The sequence below is a fragment of the Cucurbita pepo genome, chromosome 4 (assembly GCF_057944985.1).
Source record: "Cucurbita pepo subsp. pepo isolate OVF chromosome 4, ASM5794498v1, whole genome shotgun sequence".
In the NCBI taxonomy this organism is placed as follows: Eukaryota; Viridiplantae; Streptophyta; class Magnoliopsida; order Cucurbitales; family Cucurbitaceae; genus Cucurbita; species Cucurbita pepo.
In genome coordinates, this window is record NC_141801.1 from 4,774,430 (window position 1) to 4,797,128 (window position 22,699).

The 22,699-nt window shown below is 40.3% G+C and overlaps 2 protein-coding genes across 2 annotated transcripts; both read left to right on the forward strand.

Moving 5' to 3' along the window:
• Positions 1-8,969: 8,969 nt before the first annotated feature.
• On the forward strand, positions 8,970-10,944 carry LOC111792750 (polyol transporter 5). Its single transcript, XM_023674325.2, has 3 exons — positions 8,970-9,208; positions 9,277-9,623; positions 9,761-10,944. Exons 1-3 carry the CDS (start codon positions 9,058-9,060, stop codon positions 10,811-10,813), a joined length of 1,551 nt encoding a protein of 516 aa, XP_023530093.2. The 5' UTR covers positions 8,970-9,057; the 3' UTR covers positions 10,814-10,944.
• A 280-nt stretch (positions 10,945-11,224) lies between these two features.
• LOC111792751 (putative polyol transporter 2) lies at positions 11,225-13,647 on the forward strand. Its single transcript, XM_023674326.2, has 3 exons — positions 11,225-11,525; positions 11,603-11,949; positions 12,458-13,647. The coding sequence occupies exons 1-3, from the start codon at positions 11,384-11,386 to the stop codon at positions 13,529-13,531; spliced, it is 1,563 nt and encodes a 520-aa protein (XP_023530094.2). The 5' UTR covers positions 11,225-11,383; the 3' UTR covers positions 13,532-13,647.
• Positions 13,648-22,699: the final 9,052 nt, after the last annotated feature.

The window sequence follows — 22,699 nt, forward strand, 5'->3', positions numbered from 1 at the left end:
CTATATGCATTCTTCACATATATATGTGATAATTATTTGAATAACTTGTTATAATCCTCTGTGTTTTATGGTGCATAGAGAAGTACTATGTATTTAATCCCGCCCAAAAAATAGTTACACTATAAACAATAATTACATGTGATTGTATTTTTCGACCTTAACAATGAGGTTACTTAGAGAGCATTTTTAAATAAATAAGGCTCCGATGTACTTTTAAATGTATTTAAGTCCTTAAACCATGTTTACACAATCATTTAAGTACTTGAATACCTACCGAGTATTTAAATGTAAATATTCCTTCTAACTACTATTATATTTAAATGTAAATATTTCTTCTAACTTCTATTATAGGCATGTGATAGAAAATTGAAAAAAAAAAATATCATCATTTATCAAAGTTTTGAAGTAGATGCTATTGACATGTCCTAAAATAAAAACTATGACTTAAGATGCAGAAATCTAACTAGTCCACCATGTATGTCACACTCAGAGTAAAAGAGGGTTACATGAATGAACCATTACTATATCCAACTGAGAGCGATTATGAGGATAGTATAGTGAAGACAAATTTAAAAGAATTGAAAGTCATTATTTGTGTCAACAAAGTGCACATTCTTTTTTGGTGGCTAATCATAGGAATTTTATCCTTAAGCTGTTATGATCGCATAACAAAGAACACACTCGATCTAGGTGAACACAAAAAAATAGAAGGGAGAAAATGCAAGGAGGAATATTGACTATAAGTTTTGCATTAATGACTTCAAGTATATACAGAGACAATACAAAATAGATAAAATACATTTCCAAACCACTTCTTGAACTGTATATCTATCTTATATTTCTCTCCCCTCTTCTTAATATAAATAATTGTTTACTACCACAATTGCATAAGCTATAAATAGGCACCATTCTCCTATCTCAACAATTCTACCCATTCTGACACTCATACAACCAAGAATTTCATTCACAAACGATTATCATATCTTCACTGCACCCATACCAATTGAGGCTTTGCACAACCTCAATGTTCCAACATCAACACATTTTGTCAGATTCTTTGCACCCTTTGTCTTCTCAAAACACATCACCATCTTCCACTAACCTGCAAGTGAAATGGTATAGCCTTCTGTGTTTTGTCTTTGAACGATAGACCGGGTTCCTCACCAATTATTTGGTACACTAACTATCTGTATAAAGAATCTTCTCGTGTTGCTTTTGCCCGAGTCTTCTAGATAGTATGTCATTCATATCATCTCCTTTCCAGCTTCAACTATTTCCACATACTTAGCCTCAGTATATGAAAGAGAACACATTTCTGAAGCCTGGACATCCCTGTTGGGATTTATGCCTAAAGCCTCATAATTAATTATTTAGTTTTTAAAAACAAATTTTATTATTTGTAATTTAATTGTTATCTATGGTATAAAAATCCAAGGTTATTAATGTAATCTTGAACAATATGTAGTTGACATACAAAGTATCGTGTTCACGTAATAACTAGAGTTTATAGTATATGGATAAGGTTGGGTGCCTTATCCTAGTAACACTATTGATATGACCCACTTTGTAATCGTTACAAATGATTTGATCCAAATCATTCATGTGGAGACATGTAAGTGAGGATATCTTATATAATGGGTTTGTATAAGATTTGACCAAGAAATATTTAATCTCTCTTTATAAATCCGTTAATTGAGAAGATTAATATTTCACATGATGATCATATGTGACTCGATCTTAATCCTGAGTGAGTTATGAACTCTTGCCTGTGAGGGCTTGTCCTTTAATTTACACGGGTGAGAATGACTCTATTAGCCGATTCAATATGCCTACCATTTTGGGGACTTGACCAAATAAGGGGTTTGGAACATAATATCATGAGATGGAATTAGCTTCTTTTATATAGGAAAAGTGATATGAACCAAGAGACATCAATCATACAATATACTTCAATGAAGATGTGAAGAAAAGGTTGTCAAAATTATCAAAAGTTTTTCAATTCATGCTACATTGAAGAAGAATGAAGTTTGATTGTTGTAAATTTTGGGTGGGTTACAATTTAGAATAATTTAGAGTTATTGTATTTTAAGACTTTTTATTTACTTTAGGTTACATTTACATAATGGCTAATTATAGTCATTAAGTATGAATGTTACAACTTTTGGTGTGCCTTTAATAGTTTCATTTTGAGGCTATATAAAGCCATGTATGTTGTATTTGTAAGCAGACTTGGAAAATATAGTAAAAGAAGCATTTGTTCTCTTTTTTAGCCAATGGCTAAGTTTCTTTGCAATTCTATGTAGTTTAGGTTGCATGTAGAATCATTCAAGCTCGACATGATCAATCTTGCTTGTGGAGTGATTCGAATCTCAATCAAGTGTTCTTGCATTGAGATATTTGATCAACAAGAATCATTCAAGCTAGACATGATCAATCTTGCTTGTGGAGTGATTCGAATCTCAATCAAGTGTTCTTGCATTGAGATATTTGATCAACAAGAATCATTCAAGCTAGACATGATCGATCTTGCTTGTGGAGTGATTCGAATCTCAAACAATGTTCTTGTCTTGAGATATTCGATCAACAAGGTAATCCGAATCTTATTCCCCTTGTAGTTGATTCCCTATCTTATCATTGGTTACAATTTACAACAATCAAACTTCATTCTTCTTCAATGTAGCATGAATTGAAACATCTTTTGATAATTTTGACAACCTTTTCTTCACATCTTCATTGAAGTATATTGTATGATTAATGTCTCTTGGTTCATATCAGAAAGTAGATGAGTTGTTCTCTTAAGTACTGATTTCAGGACTTGAACAATGGGCCTCACCCTCTCATTGACCGGACTTGGTTTATAATTGGATTACAAACAATTTTTTCATTAGAGAATTAGTGGTACTTAAGGTGAAATATGTAATTACAAGGGTAAAACGGACTTTTGACCCAGCTGTAATTACAAACAACTCGTGAAGGATCGACTTGCTTGTAATGATTATATCGATGGACATAACTTATCTTACAGTACATAAGAGTGCAACTCTAAGTCTATAGTAGAGTGACTTATAGTTAATGAATGAAAATTGATTATTAATTAAAGAGTTTAATTAATTAATTTTATATTATTGGAGCTTATAATCTTTAGTCCATGAGATCCTTACTAGCTCATAGTAACTTTAAAATGATCCATTATTTGAAAGAAAATTTGAAGTGTTCAAACTGATATTTAATATATCTAAATATATTAGATATATTAAATATAAAGGAAAAAATAAATTTAATTTAAAATATCACATTAATATTTAATATATTAGATATATTAAATAAATAGATAAAATATATTTAATTAGAATGGTTCAAATTAATATTTAATATATTAGATATAGAAAAAAATATATTAATGGAAAGGGTCAAATTAATATTTAATATATTAGATATATTATAAAAAAATATTTATTGTATTTGATACAATTAAATATTAAATATTTTGATACAATAAATAAAAATATATTTGAAATTTGAATGAGATTCAAATTAGTTAAATATATTAGGATATCTTATAATATTAATGTTGAAATATGATTTGTATAAGATATTGAATCCTAATATATTAGATATGCAAATATATTATTTTAGCAAAGATTCTCCGAGAGTCGAGTTGAGTCAAAGATATACCAATCTATCTCATTTTTTCTCGATAATGAAATTACAATAATTCTTGAAACTCTCCTTCTCCAATCTCTTTGGAATTTTCTTTCAGGAGACTCCACAAATTTTGAGTTCGAGTCATAGAAAGGAAGATCGTGTAGAATGTTGAAAAACTTCTTCATGTTGGAATACTTCAATGAGTCTTGAAAGCTAGGGTTTTTACAAATGTAGAGTTTACTCTCATATTTATTGCTTTTCTTTTAATTCATAATAAAATCAAAATGGTTCCCAATGCTTCCCCTACGTGGATGAAGAGTTCATTCCCTTCAATCCCATCATCCATGGTTTGCTCCTCCAACGGTAGGGCCTCATCAAAGGGCTCTGGTTCCCTCCATCTGTCAGCAACATGGGGTGTAATGAAGGTACATATCTATCTAGTATTCTGTTAGTTTTGGATGATCTTTTCAGCACTTGTTTAGGTGTCATTTGCTTCACATCTGGTTACTCAACAATCTTAGAAGTTCTTTGAGTATCTGCTACAACATCACTAAGTGAATTTTTCAGCAACTCAACCTCAACTCCTACTTGCTTCGTTATCCTTAAATCTTTCTTCTCTTTGTTCTTGTACAGGATATTTTCATAAAAAATCACGTCATAATGTGTAACGACCCTAAAATTTTACCTATTTAATCTAAGGTCATTACTATACCTTGAAATGCGGAATATACATTAAATGAACCATGTTCATAAATGCGACTTACACTCGCATTTTATTACCTCGTGGAAGAGAAAATGATTACAAGGGAAAAAAAAAAGAGAACATTATTGAAATAAAAGAGAAGGAACAAAACCGAAATGAATGGTTTATACTACCCTATGGTTTATTATGCAAATACAATTCAACCTATACTAACCTATACTAATGATGCAAACCGAATTCAACCTAGACTATGAAATGGAAAAACAACTACCCTATGCATGTGCCACGGTCCCGAGGTGTACGATGCCGCCGTCGTTGTCACATGGGTGCCTTGCCCTTATCTGAAAAAGTAAAGTAGCATGAGGCTTGAGTAGTTCTAGAATACTCAGTAAGTGACCCCCTATCAGGGTTATGCAACAATCACATGCAATGAAATGATGGGACCTATCATTTCGTTTCGTTTCGTTTTCCCTACGATGCAGTCCTAACGGGTAATCGTGGACATGTACCATATACTCTACACACAGCCCATACGTGCGAGTATGGGCTCACCAGCTAGTTCGCACGTCGCTAGGCCACTTTCCTTATCCGGTGGGCATACTCTGGGAGCCCCTTATGCCGGGACCCGTTAAACTAGAACCATCACGGCAGCGCTATGCAAAGCATAACGATCGTTGTCCTGCCATTGGATGTACGCGTCCGTACCCTTGTGATGGGATAGGGGTATCCCCCCAGATGCATGAACACACATAATGCATGAGGTCCCCCTACTTCTACATTTATCATTAATGATCATAACCCCCTTGTCACGTTCCATGCTTCATGTCATTCTCATTTTCAATTCACATTTCATACATATTCAAATTGGGGTTATGATTCCAGACAGTTTACCGTGTTTCGGGTCGTCGCGGGTGACCAGTCGTTCGTGGGTGACAGGCCGGCCCGGCTGAAGGAAAAGTGTAGGTGGGCTGGGCTGGGTGTGTCGGCTTTGGACTGGGCTTGCGGGTCTCGGGTTGGGCCGTAACTGGGCTTATGCGTTTTGGGCTGAAGCGACTGGGTCGCGGGAACCGTCGGGTACTGAGCTGACCTAAGGGGACTGGGTTCGGTTCGGGTTGCGGGATCCGGCCCTCGGGTCGGACTTCATCCTCTTCGCCAGGTTGCCTGCGAATTTTTCCGACAACCTTTTGTTAGGATCAATACCAGTTGTTAGGATCGCACAACAACGCACACGCTCGATCTAGATGAACACAAAGAATGGGATAGAGAAAAGTTGCAAGGAGAACTTTGGTTAAAAGGATTTTGTATTGATGACTTCAGGTATGTACAACAAGAGAGAGAGTACAGAGAATAGAAAAGTACATTTTCAAAGCTCTGCCGCACCAGATATATATATGGTATAGTTTACTATATATAGCTTTACCAGATTTAGCCATCTACTATATATAGCTATTTACCATATATAGATTTACCGGATATAGCTTTACCATATATAGCTTTACTATATATAGGTTTACTAAATATAGCTTTACCGGATATAACCGTTGACCAAGCTATAAATAAGTATCAGGCTCCATAAGCCTAACAATTCTCCCACTTGGAGACTGATCTAGTCAACCAAGAATTTCACTCTCAAACGACCATGAGCATCTTCACTGTACCATACCAATTGAGGTTTGGCACAACCTCAATATTCCAACATCAACACATTTTGTCAACATGTTTGCTGGATTCTTTGCACCCTCTATCTTCTCAAAACACATCACCATCTTCAACTAACCTCCGAGTGAAATGGTATCACCTTCTGTGTTTTGAATGATAGACCGAGTTCCTCGCCAACAGTATGAGTCTCAGGAGTTTCTTGAGTATCTGCTACAACATTACAATGTGAATCTTTTAGCAACTCAACCTCAACTCCCACTTGCTTCCCTCTGGTTTCTCAGCAAGAGTCTCAGGAGTTTCATGAGTATCCGCTACAACATCACTCTGTGAATCTTTGAGCAACTCAACCTCAACTCCCACTTGCTTCACCTCTGGTTTCTCAGCAAGAGTCTTCCGGCCCATGCAACCTCCTCTGGAGTTTCAGCGACGCTTCCAGCCGACGCAACCTCCTCTGGAGTTTCAGCGACGCTTTCGGCCGATGCAACCCCCTCTAGAGCTTCAGCGACGCTTCCGGACGACGCAACCCCTCTAGAGCTTCAGCGACGCTTTCGGCCGACGCAACCCCCTCTGGAGCTTCAGCGACGCTTCCGGACGACGCAACCCCCTCTGGAGCTTCAGCGACGCTTCCGGACGACGCAACCCCCTCTGGAGCTTCAGCGACGCTTTCGGACGACGCAACCCCCTCTGGAGCTTCAGCGACGCTTCCGGACGACGCAACCCCCTCTGGAGCTTCAGCGATGCTTCCGGACGACGCAACCCCCTCTGGAGCTTCAGCGACGCTTCCGGTACTTTTCTTCAATTCTCTAACGGTCTTTGTGAAGCTAACTCGTTTATGTTTGCTCATAACGCAGTTCTCACAAAGACTCATAACAATCTCCGCATCAAATACACCTTGTTCATAGCCGACGATTTTTCGTACATATTCGACAGCGTCTTCAACAGACCTGACGTTGTCTTCTCCTTGATAATGTTGAACACCACGTTTTTGGATAGCGTCAACTAGATCAGCCCCAAGACTTATCGATCCTTGAGCTTCCACTGTTTCGTGGTCATGGTATCCGGCTTCACCCCCAACAGAGGTTCGTGAAGATCTTTCTGGTACAGATAATCTTCAATCTGCATCTTCCAGAAACCGAAATCGGATCCATCGAACTTCTCAATTCCAATCTTTGAACTTTCCATCTTCACAGATCGTGGTGAATTTCGCCTGGCTCTGACTTCCGCCTGGCTCTAACTTCCGCCTGGCTCTGACTTCCGCCTGGCTCTGATTTCCGCCTGGCTCTGACTTCCGCCTGGCTCTGACCGCCTGGCTCTGACTTCCGCCTGGCTCTGACTGCCTGGCTCTGATAGCCGCCTGGCTCTGAACGCCGCCTGGCTCTGACTGCCGCCTGGCTCTGATACCAGTTGTTAGGATCGCACAACAACGCACACGCTCGATCTAGATGAACACAAAGAATGGGATAGAGAAAAGTTGCAAGGAGAACTTTGGCTAAAAGGATTTTGTATTGATGACTTCAGGTATGTACAACAAGAGAGAGTACAGAGAATAGAAAAGTACATTTTCAAAGCTCTACCGCACCAGATATATATATAGTATAGTTTACTATATATAGCTTTACCAGATTTAGCCATCTACTATATATAGCTATTTACCATATATAGCTTTACCGGATATAGCTTTACCATATATAGCTTTACTATATATAGGTTTACTAAATATAGCTTTACCGGATATAACCGTTGACCAAGCTATAAATAAGTATCAGGCTCCATAAGCCTAACACCTTTCTCTCTCCTCGTTAACGTCGTTTTGACGTCCTTTTTTCCTTCTTTTTCCTTCATTCCCGAGTCTCTTCTTCCCCCTAACCCCGTTTTTGGTATAGATTTGGTTCGTAAGGGCCTCACACTCCCGGATCTGGAGAAGTTCGGAAATCCGACGTTCCATCTCCCTTGCCGACGGTGTTCAACGTAAAGGATTCGTCTAAATCTACCCCTGATGTGTGTAAAAGGTTATGGGATTACTTTTGTGGAGTAAAATGGAGGTTTTGACGTCGATTTCGTATGGTTTGGCCATGCCGAAGTTTCGTCGGATTTTTCTGTTCCTTTTCGTTTTTCTCTGTGTTTTGTTTTTTGCAGGTCGTTTTGGGGTGGCTAAAGGTCGGGGTTGAGTTCTGTGGCATCCCAGCCTTCGGCCGCCCTTTGTGGGTCGTGTGCGAGCGAAAACTCCAGCATTCGCCGAAGTTTTTGGTTCTGCCGACGACTTTTTTTTTTTCTTCTTTTTCTAGTTCCCTTACATCATGTCTCATGATTCTATTTGTTCTTGGCATCCCAAAATCAAAATATTCCCTCAAAACTCAGCACAATGATGAAAAAAGATCTAAAAAAGGAATATTATCTTTGATCCTCAAAAATCTTGTGAACACTAGACTTTTGATCCTCAAAAATCTTGTGAACACTAGACTATTTTCCATTATTAAAAAAAAAGACTTAAAATCAATTAGGTAATATCTTGTTTTCTTTGTTTTCCCTCTCATTCATTGTCCTCCTAATTATGATCCATATTCTCTAACTTGGTCTCATTCTTTGAGTATTAAACTCAAAATATATTAACTCATACTCAACCACTAACTTACAACAATATTAAAATATTTAAAAACGATAAGGTTGACATTGGTTTCATTACTCTTCTATATATCTTGATTAAAGTGAATAATTTTGGAGATGGAAGAATGGAGGAAGGGGAGTATAGTGGGTAATGAAGAAGCAATAGATGAAAAAAAAAAATGTATTGGACGGGTCTTTGTACTAACCATAAAAATATTTAAAATAAATATTTCTAAGTTTTAAGAAAATTTTAATAAATAATTAATAATTTCCAAATTTAATAATAAAAATTAGGTGAAATATTAAATTGAATTGTACACGCCACCCACGTGCATTTGTGAAATAAATAATGTAAAATAGTTGTCGCCTAAACTCATCTCTTCCTACTCTGCCTCAGACCTGTCCTGTTTAATTTGAATCTTCGCAGCTTATCCAGACAACCAAATATGGGTGGCCGGCAAGATGACGTCACTGCAACTTCCGGCCTCCAAATTCCGTTGATTAGATCCCTCGATCCTCCGACCAAGCCCTCAACAAATAGATTTTCTTCTCTATGCGCAATCATGGCTTCCATGTCTTCCGTCTTGCTCGGCTACGGTCAGAAATTTTACTCCCTTTCTCTGTTCTTCCTCCTTTTTTCTCAATGCTTTTCCATTTTCAAACAGATATTGGTGTAATGAGTGGAGCAGCAATCTACATCCAACAGGATTTCGAGATCTCCGATGTTCAGGTCGAAATTCTGGTCGGGATCATTAACCTCTACGCCACTATTGGCGCCGCCGCCGCCGGTAGAACCTCTGACTGGATTGGCCGTCGGTTCACCATGGTTCTCTCCGCTGGCTTCTTCTTCGTCGGCGCTATTCTCATGGGGTTTGCCCCTAACTACCCCCTTCTCATGTCTGGTCGATTCGTCGCCGGGATCGGCATCGGATATGCCTCATTGATTGCCTCTGTTTACACCGCCGAGGTTTCTCCGGCGTCTTCTCGCGGCTCTCTCTCCTCTTTTCCGGAGGTTCGTTCTAGGATTAACAGAGATTTATGTTTTGACTTTGCTGATTTCGAATTGAAATTATGGCTCAATTTTGTTCTTCTTAGATCTAGATTTCAATCCTTCACAAAATTGAAGCGATTTTCGCCTAATTGTTGCAGTTTTTTCTGAATGTCGGAATCTTACTCGGTTACGTTTCGAATTATGCGTTCTCCAAGTTCCCACTTCAACTGGGTTGGAGATTTATGCTCGGAATCGGTTTATTCCCCTCCCTATTCTTGGCCGCCATCGTTATTTTTGTAATGCCGGAATCCCCACGGTGGCTGGTAATGCAAGGCCGGCTCGGCGAAGCCAAACAAGTCCTCAACACAACCTCAGATTCCATCGGAGAGTCTCTACAGCGCCTCGCCGACATCAAAAAAGTTGTTGGAATTCCGGCGAGTTGCGATGACGACGTCGTTGAAGTTCCAAAACAGAGCATCCACGGCGGCGGCGTCTGGAAAGAACTCTTCCTCCACCCAACGCCGGCCGTACGTCACGTCTTGATCACCGCCGTCGGCGTCCATTTCTTCCTAGAGGCGACCGGTATGAACGCCGTCGTATTGTACAGCCCCAGAATCTTCGAGAAGGCCGGAATCTCATCCTCCGACCATAAGCTTCTAGCGACGGTGGCTGTCGGCGTGACGAAGACGGTGTTCATCTTGGTAGCTACTGTACTGTTCGACAGAGTTGGACGGCGGCCGTTGATTCTGACGAGTGTGGGCGGAATGATTATATCGCTGGTTACCTTGGGGGTTGGGCTGACGATCATTGAACGGTCGCACGAGGAAGGCACGTGGCTAGTGGGGCTTTGCGTTGGAATGGTGTTAGCCGACGTGGCATTTTTCTCAATGGGGATGGGGCCCATGGGTTTCGTCAGCTCGGAGATTTTTCCGTTGAAGCTACGCGCTCAGGGGGTGAGCGTGGGAATGGTGGTGAATAATGCTGTGGGGTCAGTTGTGTCAATGACGTTTTTGTCCCTGTACCATGCGATTACGATTGGTGGCGCATTTCTCCTCTACGCCGGCGTCGCGACGGTAGGTTGGGTGTTTTTTTATGTGGTGTTTCCGGAGACTCGGGGAAGGAATTTGGAGGAAGTTGAGGGGCTTTTTGGTAATTTGCTGTGGAAATTTTCTACAAAGAAAGATGATAATACAGACGTGGAAAATAGTTGAAATGGTTAGAAATAAAGTTTTTTTTTTTTTTTTTTTCAAAAGAAAATTTTAAATTTTGAATTATCATATGGCTATTAATAATTCTGTATCTAATTATTTGTCATATATTCCAAATTTCCTAATTCAATCTAGCATCTTAAACACTAAATAAAATATATTTTAAAGTTTAGAAATTAATTAAAAAAATACCTATTTTATAATATTAGAACTTTTCAAAACAAATATTAGAATTTTTTATAATTACTGTTTTTAAAATTTCAAAACAAATATTACAGTTTCATCCAATTAACCTCTTTTTTTTACTCCTAGTTAAAAAGAACTTAAAAAACATGATGTGACACACACACATATATATATACAATTTAGAAATCTCACTAATTTATTTATTTTTAATAAAATATATATATATATTTTTTTTCTTTTTTAAAATGAATATTTAAATCTTTATCCTTTTCTCCAAACAACTCCTTTGTCTTAACTCTGAACCAGCAACTCTTCCCACCGCTTTGAAAGAATAGCCGCCCGACTAGTTCCGACTGACCACCAAACTCCACCGCCCAGCCACCGCGGATGAGTGACCTGAAAGATGCAAGTTCCGGCAGAACCAGTCCGGCGGATTTGGGTCCTCACCCGAAATCCAAAGCGAAAATGAACAAATTCGCTATTCTCTGCGCAATTTTAGCTTCCATGTCTTCAATCTTACTTGGTTACGGTGAGAAGAACACTCCCATATGGAAAATTAACCCATCTCTGTTTCAATCATTTCGTTAATTTCTCGATCTGAAGCAGATACCGCCGTGATGAGCGGAGCTGCGATTTATATCAAAGACAATTTCAAGCTCTCGGAGGTGCAGGTAGAAATTCTGGTCGGAATAATCAACCTGTACTCGCTAATCGGTGCTGCCGCCGCCGGAAGAACTTCGGATTTGATTGGGCGTCGGTACACGATGGTGTTGGCCGGGGTGATCTTCTTCGTCGCTGCCGTGCTGATGGGATTCGCCCCCAACTATGGGTTTCTGATGTTTGGAAGATTTGTGGCCGGAATCGGCGTCGGATATGCTCTGATGATCGCTCCGGTGTATACGACGGAGGTTGCTCCGACTTCTTCTCGTGGATTTCTCACCTCGTTTCCGGAGGTCCGTTTTCCATTTATTAATCCGATCTTACGGATTGCTCTGCAAAATAATAAATTCAAATCTGAAAATTTTAATTTTTGTTCTCCTTTTTGTGAAGTAAAACAAAATGGAAGTAGTGGAACATCAGTTAGACATGTATATCTTGATAGTAGCGGATAGTAGACCATATCTTTCAGACCGAGGGTCCCACAATGAATACCATACAGATAAAATATGATTGGGAAAGAGACCCTTCTCATTTAAGCTCAAGTCTTTACTAATATTGGGGCTAACGAGAGATTGTGCAGTAGATCCAAGAATAGTAAATTCAATAAGAAGGTGATAGGATGCAAATGAACTATTTCTATTCATATACTAACACTAACAATCTTCTAAAATCTTTTTTTCTAAGCTTTTGTATATTTTCTAAATGTGATATTATATACTAACAATCAGTAAACTATGCTCCATATACATATACATATATATATATATATATATACATCTAAAAAAATGGTTTGATTGAAAGGTGTTCATAAATGGTGGAGTATTGCTAGGCTACGTTTCGAACTACGCATTCTTCAAGCTACCCACTCACCTGGGATGGCGATTCATGCTCGGAATCGGCGTCTTCCCCTCTGCCTTTCTCATTCTCATCGTTCTCATCATGCCCGAATCCCCTCGCTGGCTCGTCATGCAAGGCCGCCTCGCCGACGCCACCTCCGTTCTCCGCCGTACCTCCGACTCCCCTCACGAAGCCCAACTCCGCCTCGCCGACATCAAACAAGCTGCCGGAATCCCTCCCGACTGCACTGACGACGTCATCCATCTCCCCAAACACCGCCGTAGCGGCAAAGGCGTCTGGAAGGATCTATTCCTCCGCCCAACGCCGACCGTCCGCCATATCCTGATCTCCGCCATCGGCATCCACTTCTTCCAGCAAGCCTCCGGCATCGACGCTGTAGTCCTCTACAGTCCGAGAATCTTCGAACACGCCGGAATCACCTCCTCCAACCACAAGCTTCTGGCGACTATGGCCGTTGGATTCTCGAAAACAATCTTCATCTTAGTCGCGACGTTCCTCCTCGATAGAATCGGACGGCGGCCGCTGCTCCTAGCCAGCGTTACCGGCAAGATCGTATCGCTTGTAACCCTAGGGTTCGGGATCATGATTGTGAATAGGAGGCGGTGGGCCGTTGGATTGTGCATTGCGATGGTTTTATCGGACGTGGGGTTTTTCTCGATTGGAATGGGCCCAATCGCGTGGGTTTACAGTTCCGAGATATTTCCGTTGAAGCTACGCGCCCAAGGCGTGAGTGTGGGAGTGATTGTCAACAGAGTAACCAGTGGGGTTGTTGGAATGACGTTTATATCCCTCTACCAGGCCGTAACTATCAGTGGGGCTTTTTTTCTCTTCGCCGGCGTCGCCGTCGTGTCGTGGTTGTTCTTTTACTTTGTTCTGCCCGAGACTCACGGCCGGACATTGGAGGAGATAGAGGGGCTTTTTGGTAATTTTTTGTGGAAGTTTGGGAAGAATGGAGATGTTAATGTGGAGAAGAATGAGGGTGAGGTTCAGTTGGGATTATCTAATCCGACGGTGTAGGTTTTGTCGAGATAAAATGTAAAAAACAGTAAAAAAGTTGGGGGGGGAGTAAAAAGGGGTGGATAAGAAGGTAAGTTCTCCTTTTCTTAATACTGTATAATATATATTTTTTAAGTACCTCTGTCAATTTCTTTTTTTAATGTTATTTATTAGATATTTTTGCATAGCGTTCATCCAATAGCATAAATGTCATGTATAGGTTCTCACATCTTTAAACATGCCTATAAGGTCATTCATATACATAAATCATGCTTAGTGTCACAATCGCCTTTTCTTGGCAACAGATTTGGCGATTGTGCGGCACTCACTCTCAGCACTGAGTGAGTCAAGCCAACTTTGAACCACATTGTCTATAGTCGGGCAACGTGCATTCAAACCTCAGGTCCCTTTTTGAAGAGAAGATTTTAGAAAATGGAAGAGAGAGGTTTAGGAAAAAGAGTTTTGAAAGATTGAGAGTGGTATTATATAGCATGCACGCAAAAAGACAACAACTTCTTAAACAGAATATAACTTTTTGGGCAGGGAGTAATTGACAACTAGTTGCATCCCCTATAGTATATCTTGAGGCATTTTGTAACTGTAACGACCCTAAATTTTCGTCGCTACTAACGTCTCATGCTCATCTATAATGCGGAAATATAACTCTTACATGAACATAGTTGATAACGTAAACTTAAAAAAAAAAAACGTTTAAAACAACTTCTTCTCTGGAAAACACAACCATGGTCTTACGTGTTTAAATATGAAATACTGAAATTTAGAGAAAACAAAAACAAATACAAAATAATTTAAAACAATGAAATGCAAAACAACCTATTCTAACTTAAGACTAGAAATTTCAAAGAATACTTAGTAAGTTGCCCCGCTATAGGGCCATGCAAATGCAAACACATGCAATCATGATTTAGGGACCTATCTCTAATCATCTCAGGGGTGGCCTCCAGTCTCGGACAAATTGGATGTGTAGTACTTCTCTACACACGACTCACACGTGCGAGTGTGAGTCCCCAGGGCGCTCGCACACCCCCTGGACCCTCTGGTCAAGCTAATCTGTAGCGACGTCCGGAGGTCAGCGGAACCCCATAGTGTCATGCGCCTCATGAACACCCTCATCTGTGTGCTTTCGCACCTGTGCGCATTCGCGCTCATCATAAGGTGCGCGTCCACACTCATCGTCTCTAGGGGAAGTAGCCCTATGCTTATGAACATACAAAATGCATGAGGTCCCTCTAAATCCATCGTAATGTCTCTTCTGACACAACCCTCTAGTCTCATCTCTTTGTTACTCTAGGTAACGCATACTCGTGGATATTTATATTAATATCATTTTCATGCTCTTAGGGTTGTGTCCTACGTCGATCTAACGACATGATGCAATATGGCACTCACCATCATCTAGCATGCTCAATATGGAAAACATCATCATATTAAGGTAAAAAATCATGCAATCATCATGCTCATCATAATGCCACAACGTGCGTCAAACATATCAAGCATCACTCAACAAAATATGTATATACCGCACATATCATCAAGTATCATAATCCACACATCATCATAACTCATACAATTATTTAGCCTATCCTATAGTAAGGCCACTTACTTGGTTGGCCTTGGCCGAAGTACTCCCTAAATAGCTAAACGTAAGCTCCCGTTCCGTGAGAGCTGCTTCCTACGTCGCCGGGGTTTGTTTCCTATCACACCGTTCACCACTTTCCGTCAGTATTTCACAATCAATTTACCTATAATTTAATAAATGTGAAATACGGCTCTAAAACGGCCTCGGATACCTTTATCGGGGCCGAAAACAAGTCCGGGAGGGTCGAAACAGTGGAAACCGGGCGAAAACAGGTGAGCCGAGCCAAACAGCCGCTGGAGCCGCCGGAGCGTCACCGGAGGGAGCCCGAGCCGTTTGCGCCGAGCTGAGCCGAGGGACTGCCGCGCCGCTGTGTGACACGTGGCAGCAGCAGAGAAAGCCACGTCGGGCGGTAGTGTCGGGTCGAAGCGCGGGTCGCAGTCCGGTTCGGGTCGTGGTTCAGGTCGCGGGCTGTGGAAGGCTACTGGGCCAAGGCTAATCGTTGGGCCTCGGCTTACTGGGCTGGGCCGCAAGTGTTTGGTTTGCAGGCCAGCTCAATTGGACCGTGGGTCTAGTCTGGGTTGGTTCAACTGAACTGTAGCTTCTGGGCCGGTTTGAGGTTTGGGCCGCTGTAGTTGGGCTGGGCCGAAGGCAGAGGCCAAGGGAGGAACGGGCTGGCTCTCCCGGGTTCTGGGTTCGGGTTGACCCGGATCCGTGGATCTCATCTTCCTTACCCGACTTCGGCCGATTTTTCGGCGAGCTTTCTCTCTCCTTCCCGCGGCGTTTTCGTTGCCGATTTCGGTCCTCTTCCTTCCCTTTTCCTCTTTGTTCGTCGTTCTTCTTTCATTTTTGGGAGTTTTGCGGCCTAAAAGCTCCTAAAAGCCACAGATCTAAGAATCGATTAAGAAACCTAATTTTCCGACATCGGTTACCGACGACGACGCTTACGAAATAACACAAAACGCACCCTGAGTTATTGTGCTTTCGTTAGGGATCCCTCTTATGGTGGTAACAGGTCGTTTGGTGTTGGTTTGAGGGTGGTTTGAGGGCTCGTCGGAGAAACTGGACACTCGCCGACGTTTGTCCGAACTCTCTCTCTCTCTCTCTCTCTCTCTTGAAATTTTCTCTCTTTTCTCCCTTTGCAGGTGTTCTGAAGATGCTGGGCTGAGAGTGGGCGTGCTGTGGCCGTCGTTTCGCGTGGGTTCCGCGAAACTCGGCGGTCGCCGAAAAACTCGCGGGTTTTCCGGCGACTGAGTTTTTTTTTTTTCATTTATTTATTTATTTATTTATTATTATTATTATTATATTTTTTTTTTCTTTCTTTCCCGGGTCGTTACATTATCTACCCCTAAAAAGAACTTTCGTCCTCGAAAGTCTCAAACTCTTGTACCAACTCGGGTATTTCTCTCTTATCTCGTCCTCACGCTCCCACGTGGCTTCCTCACTGTGGTGATTCCGCCACAGTACCTTAACGAACGCAATACTCCTGTTGCGTAAGGTTTTTACCTCTCTAGCTAAGATTCTTACTGGTTTTTCCTCGTAGCTTAGATCTTCATTGAGTTTGAGTGGTTCGTAGTCTATTACGTGGATAGGATCCGTAATGTACTTCTTCAGCATCGACACATGAAATACATCATGTACTCCTGAGAGGGCTGGAGGTAAGGCTAACTTATACGCTACCGGACCAACTCGCTCTAGGATCTCGAATGGTCCAATGAATTTAGGACTTAGCTTGCCCTTATGTCCGAATCTTAATACACCTTTCATAAGTGCCACCTTGAGGAATACCGGGTCCCCTACCTCAAACTCCAGGCTAATACGCCTTACATCGGCGTAGCTTTTCTGTCTACTTTGAGCGGTACGCATCCTCGCTCGAATTTTCTGGACAGCCTCATTGGTGAGTCGAACCAACTCGGGTCCTACTAATTCTCTCTCTCCTACCTCTTCCCAACATAGTGGGGACCTACACCGTTTCCCGTACAGGGCCTCAAACGGTGCCATTCCAATAGTTGCTTGGAAACTATTGTTATACGAGAATTCCATCAGGTGGAGTTTGGAATCCTAACTTCCCTTAAAATCTAGTATGCAAGCGCGTAACATGTCCTCTAGAATTTGGTTTAAACGCTCCGTTTGTCCATCTGTTTAGGGGTGAAATGCGGTACTAAAGTCGAGGCGGGTACCCAGCGCCTTTTAAAGTCTGAGCTAGAACGCTGACGTAAAGCGTGGGTCCCGATCCGACACTATAGATACTGGGACTCCATGTAGTTTTACTCTTTCTTTCACATACAGCTTTGCCCAATTGTCAACTGTATATGTAGCTTTCCCAGGTAGGAAGTGTGCTGACTTGGTCAACCTATCGACAACTACCCGATCATTGTATAGCCTTTAAGCATTTTGGGTAATCCTACTATGAAGTCCATTGCTATGTTTTCCCACTTGCACTCTAGTATGCTTAGGGGCTGCAACAACCCCGCTGCCTTTTGTCTAGGAGCTTTCACTTGTTGACAAACTAAGCACTTGCTCACAAACTCGGCCACATCCCTCTTCATGCTCTTCCATCGAAAGTGTTGTTTTAAATTCATCTTTGTATCTCCAAGGTGCATGACAAATGGCGAGTTGTGACCTTCGTTAGTATTTCTTTCCTTAGCTCCTCTATTGTCGAGACATATAGGCGTCCCTGATACAATAGCCCTTCATCTGAGGTCTTTGAGAATCCATTACTAGACTCTCAGCTAGCTGGCTTAAGACTTTCTGTAGGTTTGGATCCTCTCGTTGGGAGGTAACCATTCTTTGCCTAAGTGTAGGTTGCACTGTAAGTCGGGCCAGTTGTGCCATGACTCTCTCGGTCGCTACAACTATGATGGCTCCATCAAATTTTCTTTGTACCCTTACTTCCCTCGTAATGAGGGCCGAAGAGTGGGCCACCTTTCTACTCAAAGCGTCTGCGACCACATTTGCTTTTCCAGGGTGGTACTGGATATCTATATCGTAGTCCTTCACCAATTCTAACCACCTTCTCTGTCTCATATTTAACTCTTTCTGGGTGAAGACATATTTAAAATCTTGTGGTCGGTTAAACTTTGAATTTTTCTCTCCATACAGGTAGTGTCACCAAATTTTCAGCGCGAACACTACAGCGGCCAACTCCAGATCGTGGGTAGGGTAATTATCTTCGTATTCTTTTAGTTGACGGGACGCGTATGCAACAACTTTAACGTGTTGCATTAACATCCTAGTCCATTCTTTGAAGGCATCACTATAGATTACGTACTCTTCTGAGATCTTGGGAACCGTGAATACCGGGACGGTTACCAATCTCTATTTTAGGTTTTGGAAGCTTGCCTCACAAGCATCATTTCATATAAATGGTACCCCTTTTCTCGTTAGCTGTGTCAAAGGCGAGGCTATTCTAGCGAAGTCCTACACGAACCTTCGATAGTATCTCGCTAGTCCCAAGAAACTCTGTACTGATGTTACCGAAGTTGGGCGTTCCTACTCCGTGACCGCTTTGACCTTAGTAGGATCTACGGATACTCCACCCTTTGTCGCCACGTATCCTAAGAAAGAGACTTATTGTAACCAAAATTCACACTTTGAGAACTTGGCATACAACTTGTTCTCTCTTAGGGTGGCTAGGACTTTTTAGAGGTGTTCCTGGTATTCCAAGTCTGTTTTTTAGTACACTAGGATGTCATCAATGAGCACGATCACAAAAGTGTCTAGACAATCCTTGAACACTCGGTTCATTAACTCCATTAACACAGCTGAAGCATTGGTGAGGCTAAATGACATACCACGAACTTATAGCGATCATACCTTGTCCTAAATGCTGTCTTTGGTGCGTCTTTTTCTTTACTCTTTATTTAATGATAACCTGACCGCAGGTCTATCTTAGAAAATATTGTTGCTTCTCTTAGTTGATCGAATAAGTCTTCTATTCTAGGTAGAGGGTATTTGTCCTTTAAGGTTCTCTTATTTAACTCTCTGTAATCGATGCACAAACGCATCGATCCATCTTTCTTCTGAACAAACAACACTGGCGCACCCTAGGGGAATATGCTAGGTCGAATGAACCCTTTATCCCGTAAGTCTTGTAATTGCACCTTGAGTTCTTTCAAGTCTGCTAGCGCCATGCGATAGGGTGCTTTAGAAATAGGCCCAGTTCCCAGCTCAAGTTCGATGATGAAGTCGACCGCTCGGGAAGGGGGTATTCCTGGTAGGTCATCCGAATACACATTTGGGAACTCATTTACGATGGACATGTTTTCTAGGGTCTTTTCTTTTCCTCTTACATCTACGCCACATGCTTTTCCTCTTTGTTTCTCTCTCCTTCCCGCGGCGTTTCCGTTGCCGATTTCGGTCCTCTTCCTTCCCTTTTCCTCTTTGTTCGTCGTTCTTCTTTCCTTTTTGGGAGTTTTGCGGCCTAAAAGCTCCTAAAAGCCACAGATCTAAAAATCGATTAAGAAACCTAATTTTCCGACATCGGTTACCGACGACGACGCTTACGAAATAACACAAAACGCACCCTGAGTTATTGTGCTTTCGTTAGGGATCCCTCTTATGGTGGTAACAGGTCGTTTGGTGTCGGTTTGAGGGTGGTTTGAGGGCTCGTCGGAGAAACTGGACACTCGCCGACGTTTGTCCGAACTCTCTCTCTCTCTCTCTCGAAATTTTCTCTCTTTTCTCCCTTTGCAGGTGTTCTGAAAATGCTGGGCTGAGGGTGGGCGTGCTGTGGCCGTCGTTTCGCGTGGGTTCCGCGAAACTCGGCGGTCGCCGGAAAACTTGCGGGTTTTCCGGCGACTGAGTTTCTTTTTTTTTTTTTTTGTTTTCATTTATTTATTATTATTATTATTATTATTATTATATATTTTTTTTTTCTTTCTTTCCCGGGTCGTTACAGTAACGACCCAAAATTTTCTACTTAATTTAAGGTTGCTGCTGCATACATATCATGAACATTGAATGTGAAAATACTTCATTTAAACTTTCATAAAATATAACCTTCAACTTAAAACACTGCCATGGACATATATGTTTTGAAAACAGTTTTAAAAACGACATAACAAAAGACTAAATAAAATAAATAAACGTTTAAATAAAAAATCATATTCTAGCTTAAGTCTAAGAAAATAATAAGACTACTCTATGCATATGTCATGGTCTTGAGTTACGATGTCATCGTCAACCGTATAGGAATGCTTTGCCTTAACCTGAAAAATGTAGAAGCACATGGCTTGAGTATTTAAAGAAATACTCAGTAAATGACCCCACTATTGGGGGGTTAAATGCAAGAACATGCGAATACAATGACGGGACTTATTCTTTCAATCCATTTTCCTACGGTACTGTCCTCGGGTAATTTGGACGTATACCATATACTCTACACACAGCTCATACGTGCGAGTGTGGGCTCACTAGTCAGTTCGCACACCGCTGGGCCACTTTCCTTGTCGGGCGAGCATACTCTGGGAGTTCCTTAGGTCGGACACCCGTTAGAACTAGTAACCATCACGGCAGCGCTATGCAAAACATAACGATCGTTGTCCTGCCATTGGATGTACGCGTCCGTACCCTCGTGATGGAATAGGGGTATCCCCCAAATGCATGAGCACACATAATGCATGATGTCCCCAATATTTCTACTTTTATCATTAATGAATATAACCCCGCTATCATCTTTCTTGCTTAACATGTCATCTCTCATTTTTCAGTCTACGTATCATACATAATCCTAACGGGGTTACATTTCATTTCATTTATCATGATATCATGTCATTCATAACATGTTGTATATATATAATTTAGAAAACATAACATAACGCTCCATGCTTTTAACATGTCATTTCATGACGTGTAATTCATACAACAATTACCTCAATGGTCACACAAAACAATCTAAACATAACACATCACATCACAATATATCGTATCATAAACATGTCATATCGTTCCCTAACTTATCATAGTCTTAGCGTTTCTATACCTATCACAGTCATATCATTACATGAACGTACCTTAGTCATATCATCACAGGAACGTATCCTAACGCTATCGTTCTATCAATCTATCACAAATCTATCCCTTTCTACCCACATCCTAACCATATTCTTTCATCAATCTCTCCTATCCATAGCACTTCGATATGTAACCTAGCCTTAACTTTTCATGAACATATCTTACTCCTATCGTTACATTTTGTTTTGTGCATCCTTCTCGTATCCTATCTCAAACATATCCTTGAACACATCGTACCACAATTATAATCATACAATTCACATATTATAACATAACATAAATATAATATAAGCATACCGATTCACAGATAATTCACACATATTAGTATATATGACACGTGCAGAACCACAGGCACGTGTCAACATCAAATATAACCATACCGATAGTAAGGTCACTTATCTAGTTAGCTTCAGTTGTTGTCACGAATATATTTTTAATGAAAGTTCGATTCGGTTATTTGAAAAGTCAACCTATGTAAGCAGTTGTTGTCACGAATATATCTCAGTGAAAGTTCGATGTCACGAATATATTCTTAATGAAAGTTCGATTCTGTCATTTGAAATCCAAGTGAACCTATGCAAGCTCATGATATCAGTTTTTTTGAAATGTTATATATAAAAAAAAGTAGATAGAGTTGCTATTATGCACTTTACTATTTACATTTCTCTGTATATTTAGTTTGTAGTTTTTAATTCTTGAATCTTCTTTTTTTTTATCTGTATTTTCTTTTTAATTTTGTTATCATGTATTCCAAATTAGTTTATGGTTTTTTTTGTTCTCATGTATTCTAAATTAGTTTATGGTTTTTAATTCCTAAATCTTCTTTTTTTATCTGTATTTACTCTGTTTCCTTTTAATTTTGTTCTCATGTATTCCAATTTAATTTTGTTCTCATGTATTCCAAATTAGTTTGTGGTTTTTAATTCTGAATCTTCTTTTTTTTATCCGTAAGTATTTACTCTGTTTCTTTTTAATTTTGTTCTCATGTATTCCAAATTTCTACTGGATCCTTGTTTCCAAATCTTTCCTTATAGTGTAATCTTTCCTTATTTCAGTGTTTCTTGTTCACAAATTTGGCTACTGATATCAATTTAATCTAATATTACTAATCTATGATTTACTAGAATTACGTATAAATGATTAACATTTAGTTTCTAACTCAAAGCTAAACCATTGTAATAATTTAATGAATATCTCATTGTATTGACAGTGATTTCTAACAAAAAAAAAATGTATGATAAAAGAAAATGAAGATTTAATATATACCTTCAGTCTCACTGTATTGACTGTGATTTCTAACCAAAAAAAAAAAATGTATGATAAAAGAAAATGAAGATTTAATATATACCTTCAGATCTATCTTCAAGTGAATCTCGTAAAGGCCATTTTCATTTTTTTTTCTCTCAACTGAGTAAAGGGTAAATCTGAGTTTTTTTCATTTTTTTTTTTCTCTCAACTGAGTAAAGGTAAATATGAGTTTTTCTGTTTCTTTTTGCTTACTCTCTGGAAGGATGGGTTGAGGAGAATTTTTTTTCTAAGTAAATCTGAGTTTTTCTGTTTCTTTTTCTAAGTAAATA

Excerpts from the sequence above, each read along its gene's own strand:
- LOC111792750 (XM_023674325.2), top strand. The coding sequence starts at position 9,058 with ATGGGTGGCCGGCAAGATGACGTCACTGCAACTTCCGGCCTCCAAATT. Across the intron at positions 9,209-9,276 it reads TTCCGTCTTGCTCGGCTACG|ATATTGGTGTAATGAGTGGA; the intron begins GTCAGAAATTTT and ends ATTTTCAAACAG. Across the intron at positions 9,624-9,760 it reads CTCTCTCCTCTTTTCCGGAG|TTTTTTCTGAATGTCGGAAT; the intron begins GTTCGTTCTAGG and ends TAATTGTTGCAG.
- LOC111792751 (XM_023674326.2), top strand. The coding sequence starts at position 11,384 with ATGAGTGACCTGAAAGATGCAAGTTCCGGCAGAACCAGTCCGGCGGAT. Across the intron at positions 11,526-11,602 it reads TTCAATCTTACTTGGTTACG|ATACCGCCGTGATGAGCGGA; the intron begins GTGAGAAGAACA and ends GATCTGAAGCAG. Across the intron at positions 11,950-12,457 it reads TTCTCACCTCGTTTCCGGAG|GTGTTCATAAATGGTGGAGT; the intron begins GTCCGTTTTCCA and ends TTTGATTGAAAG.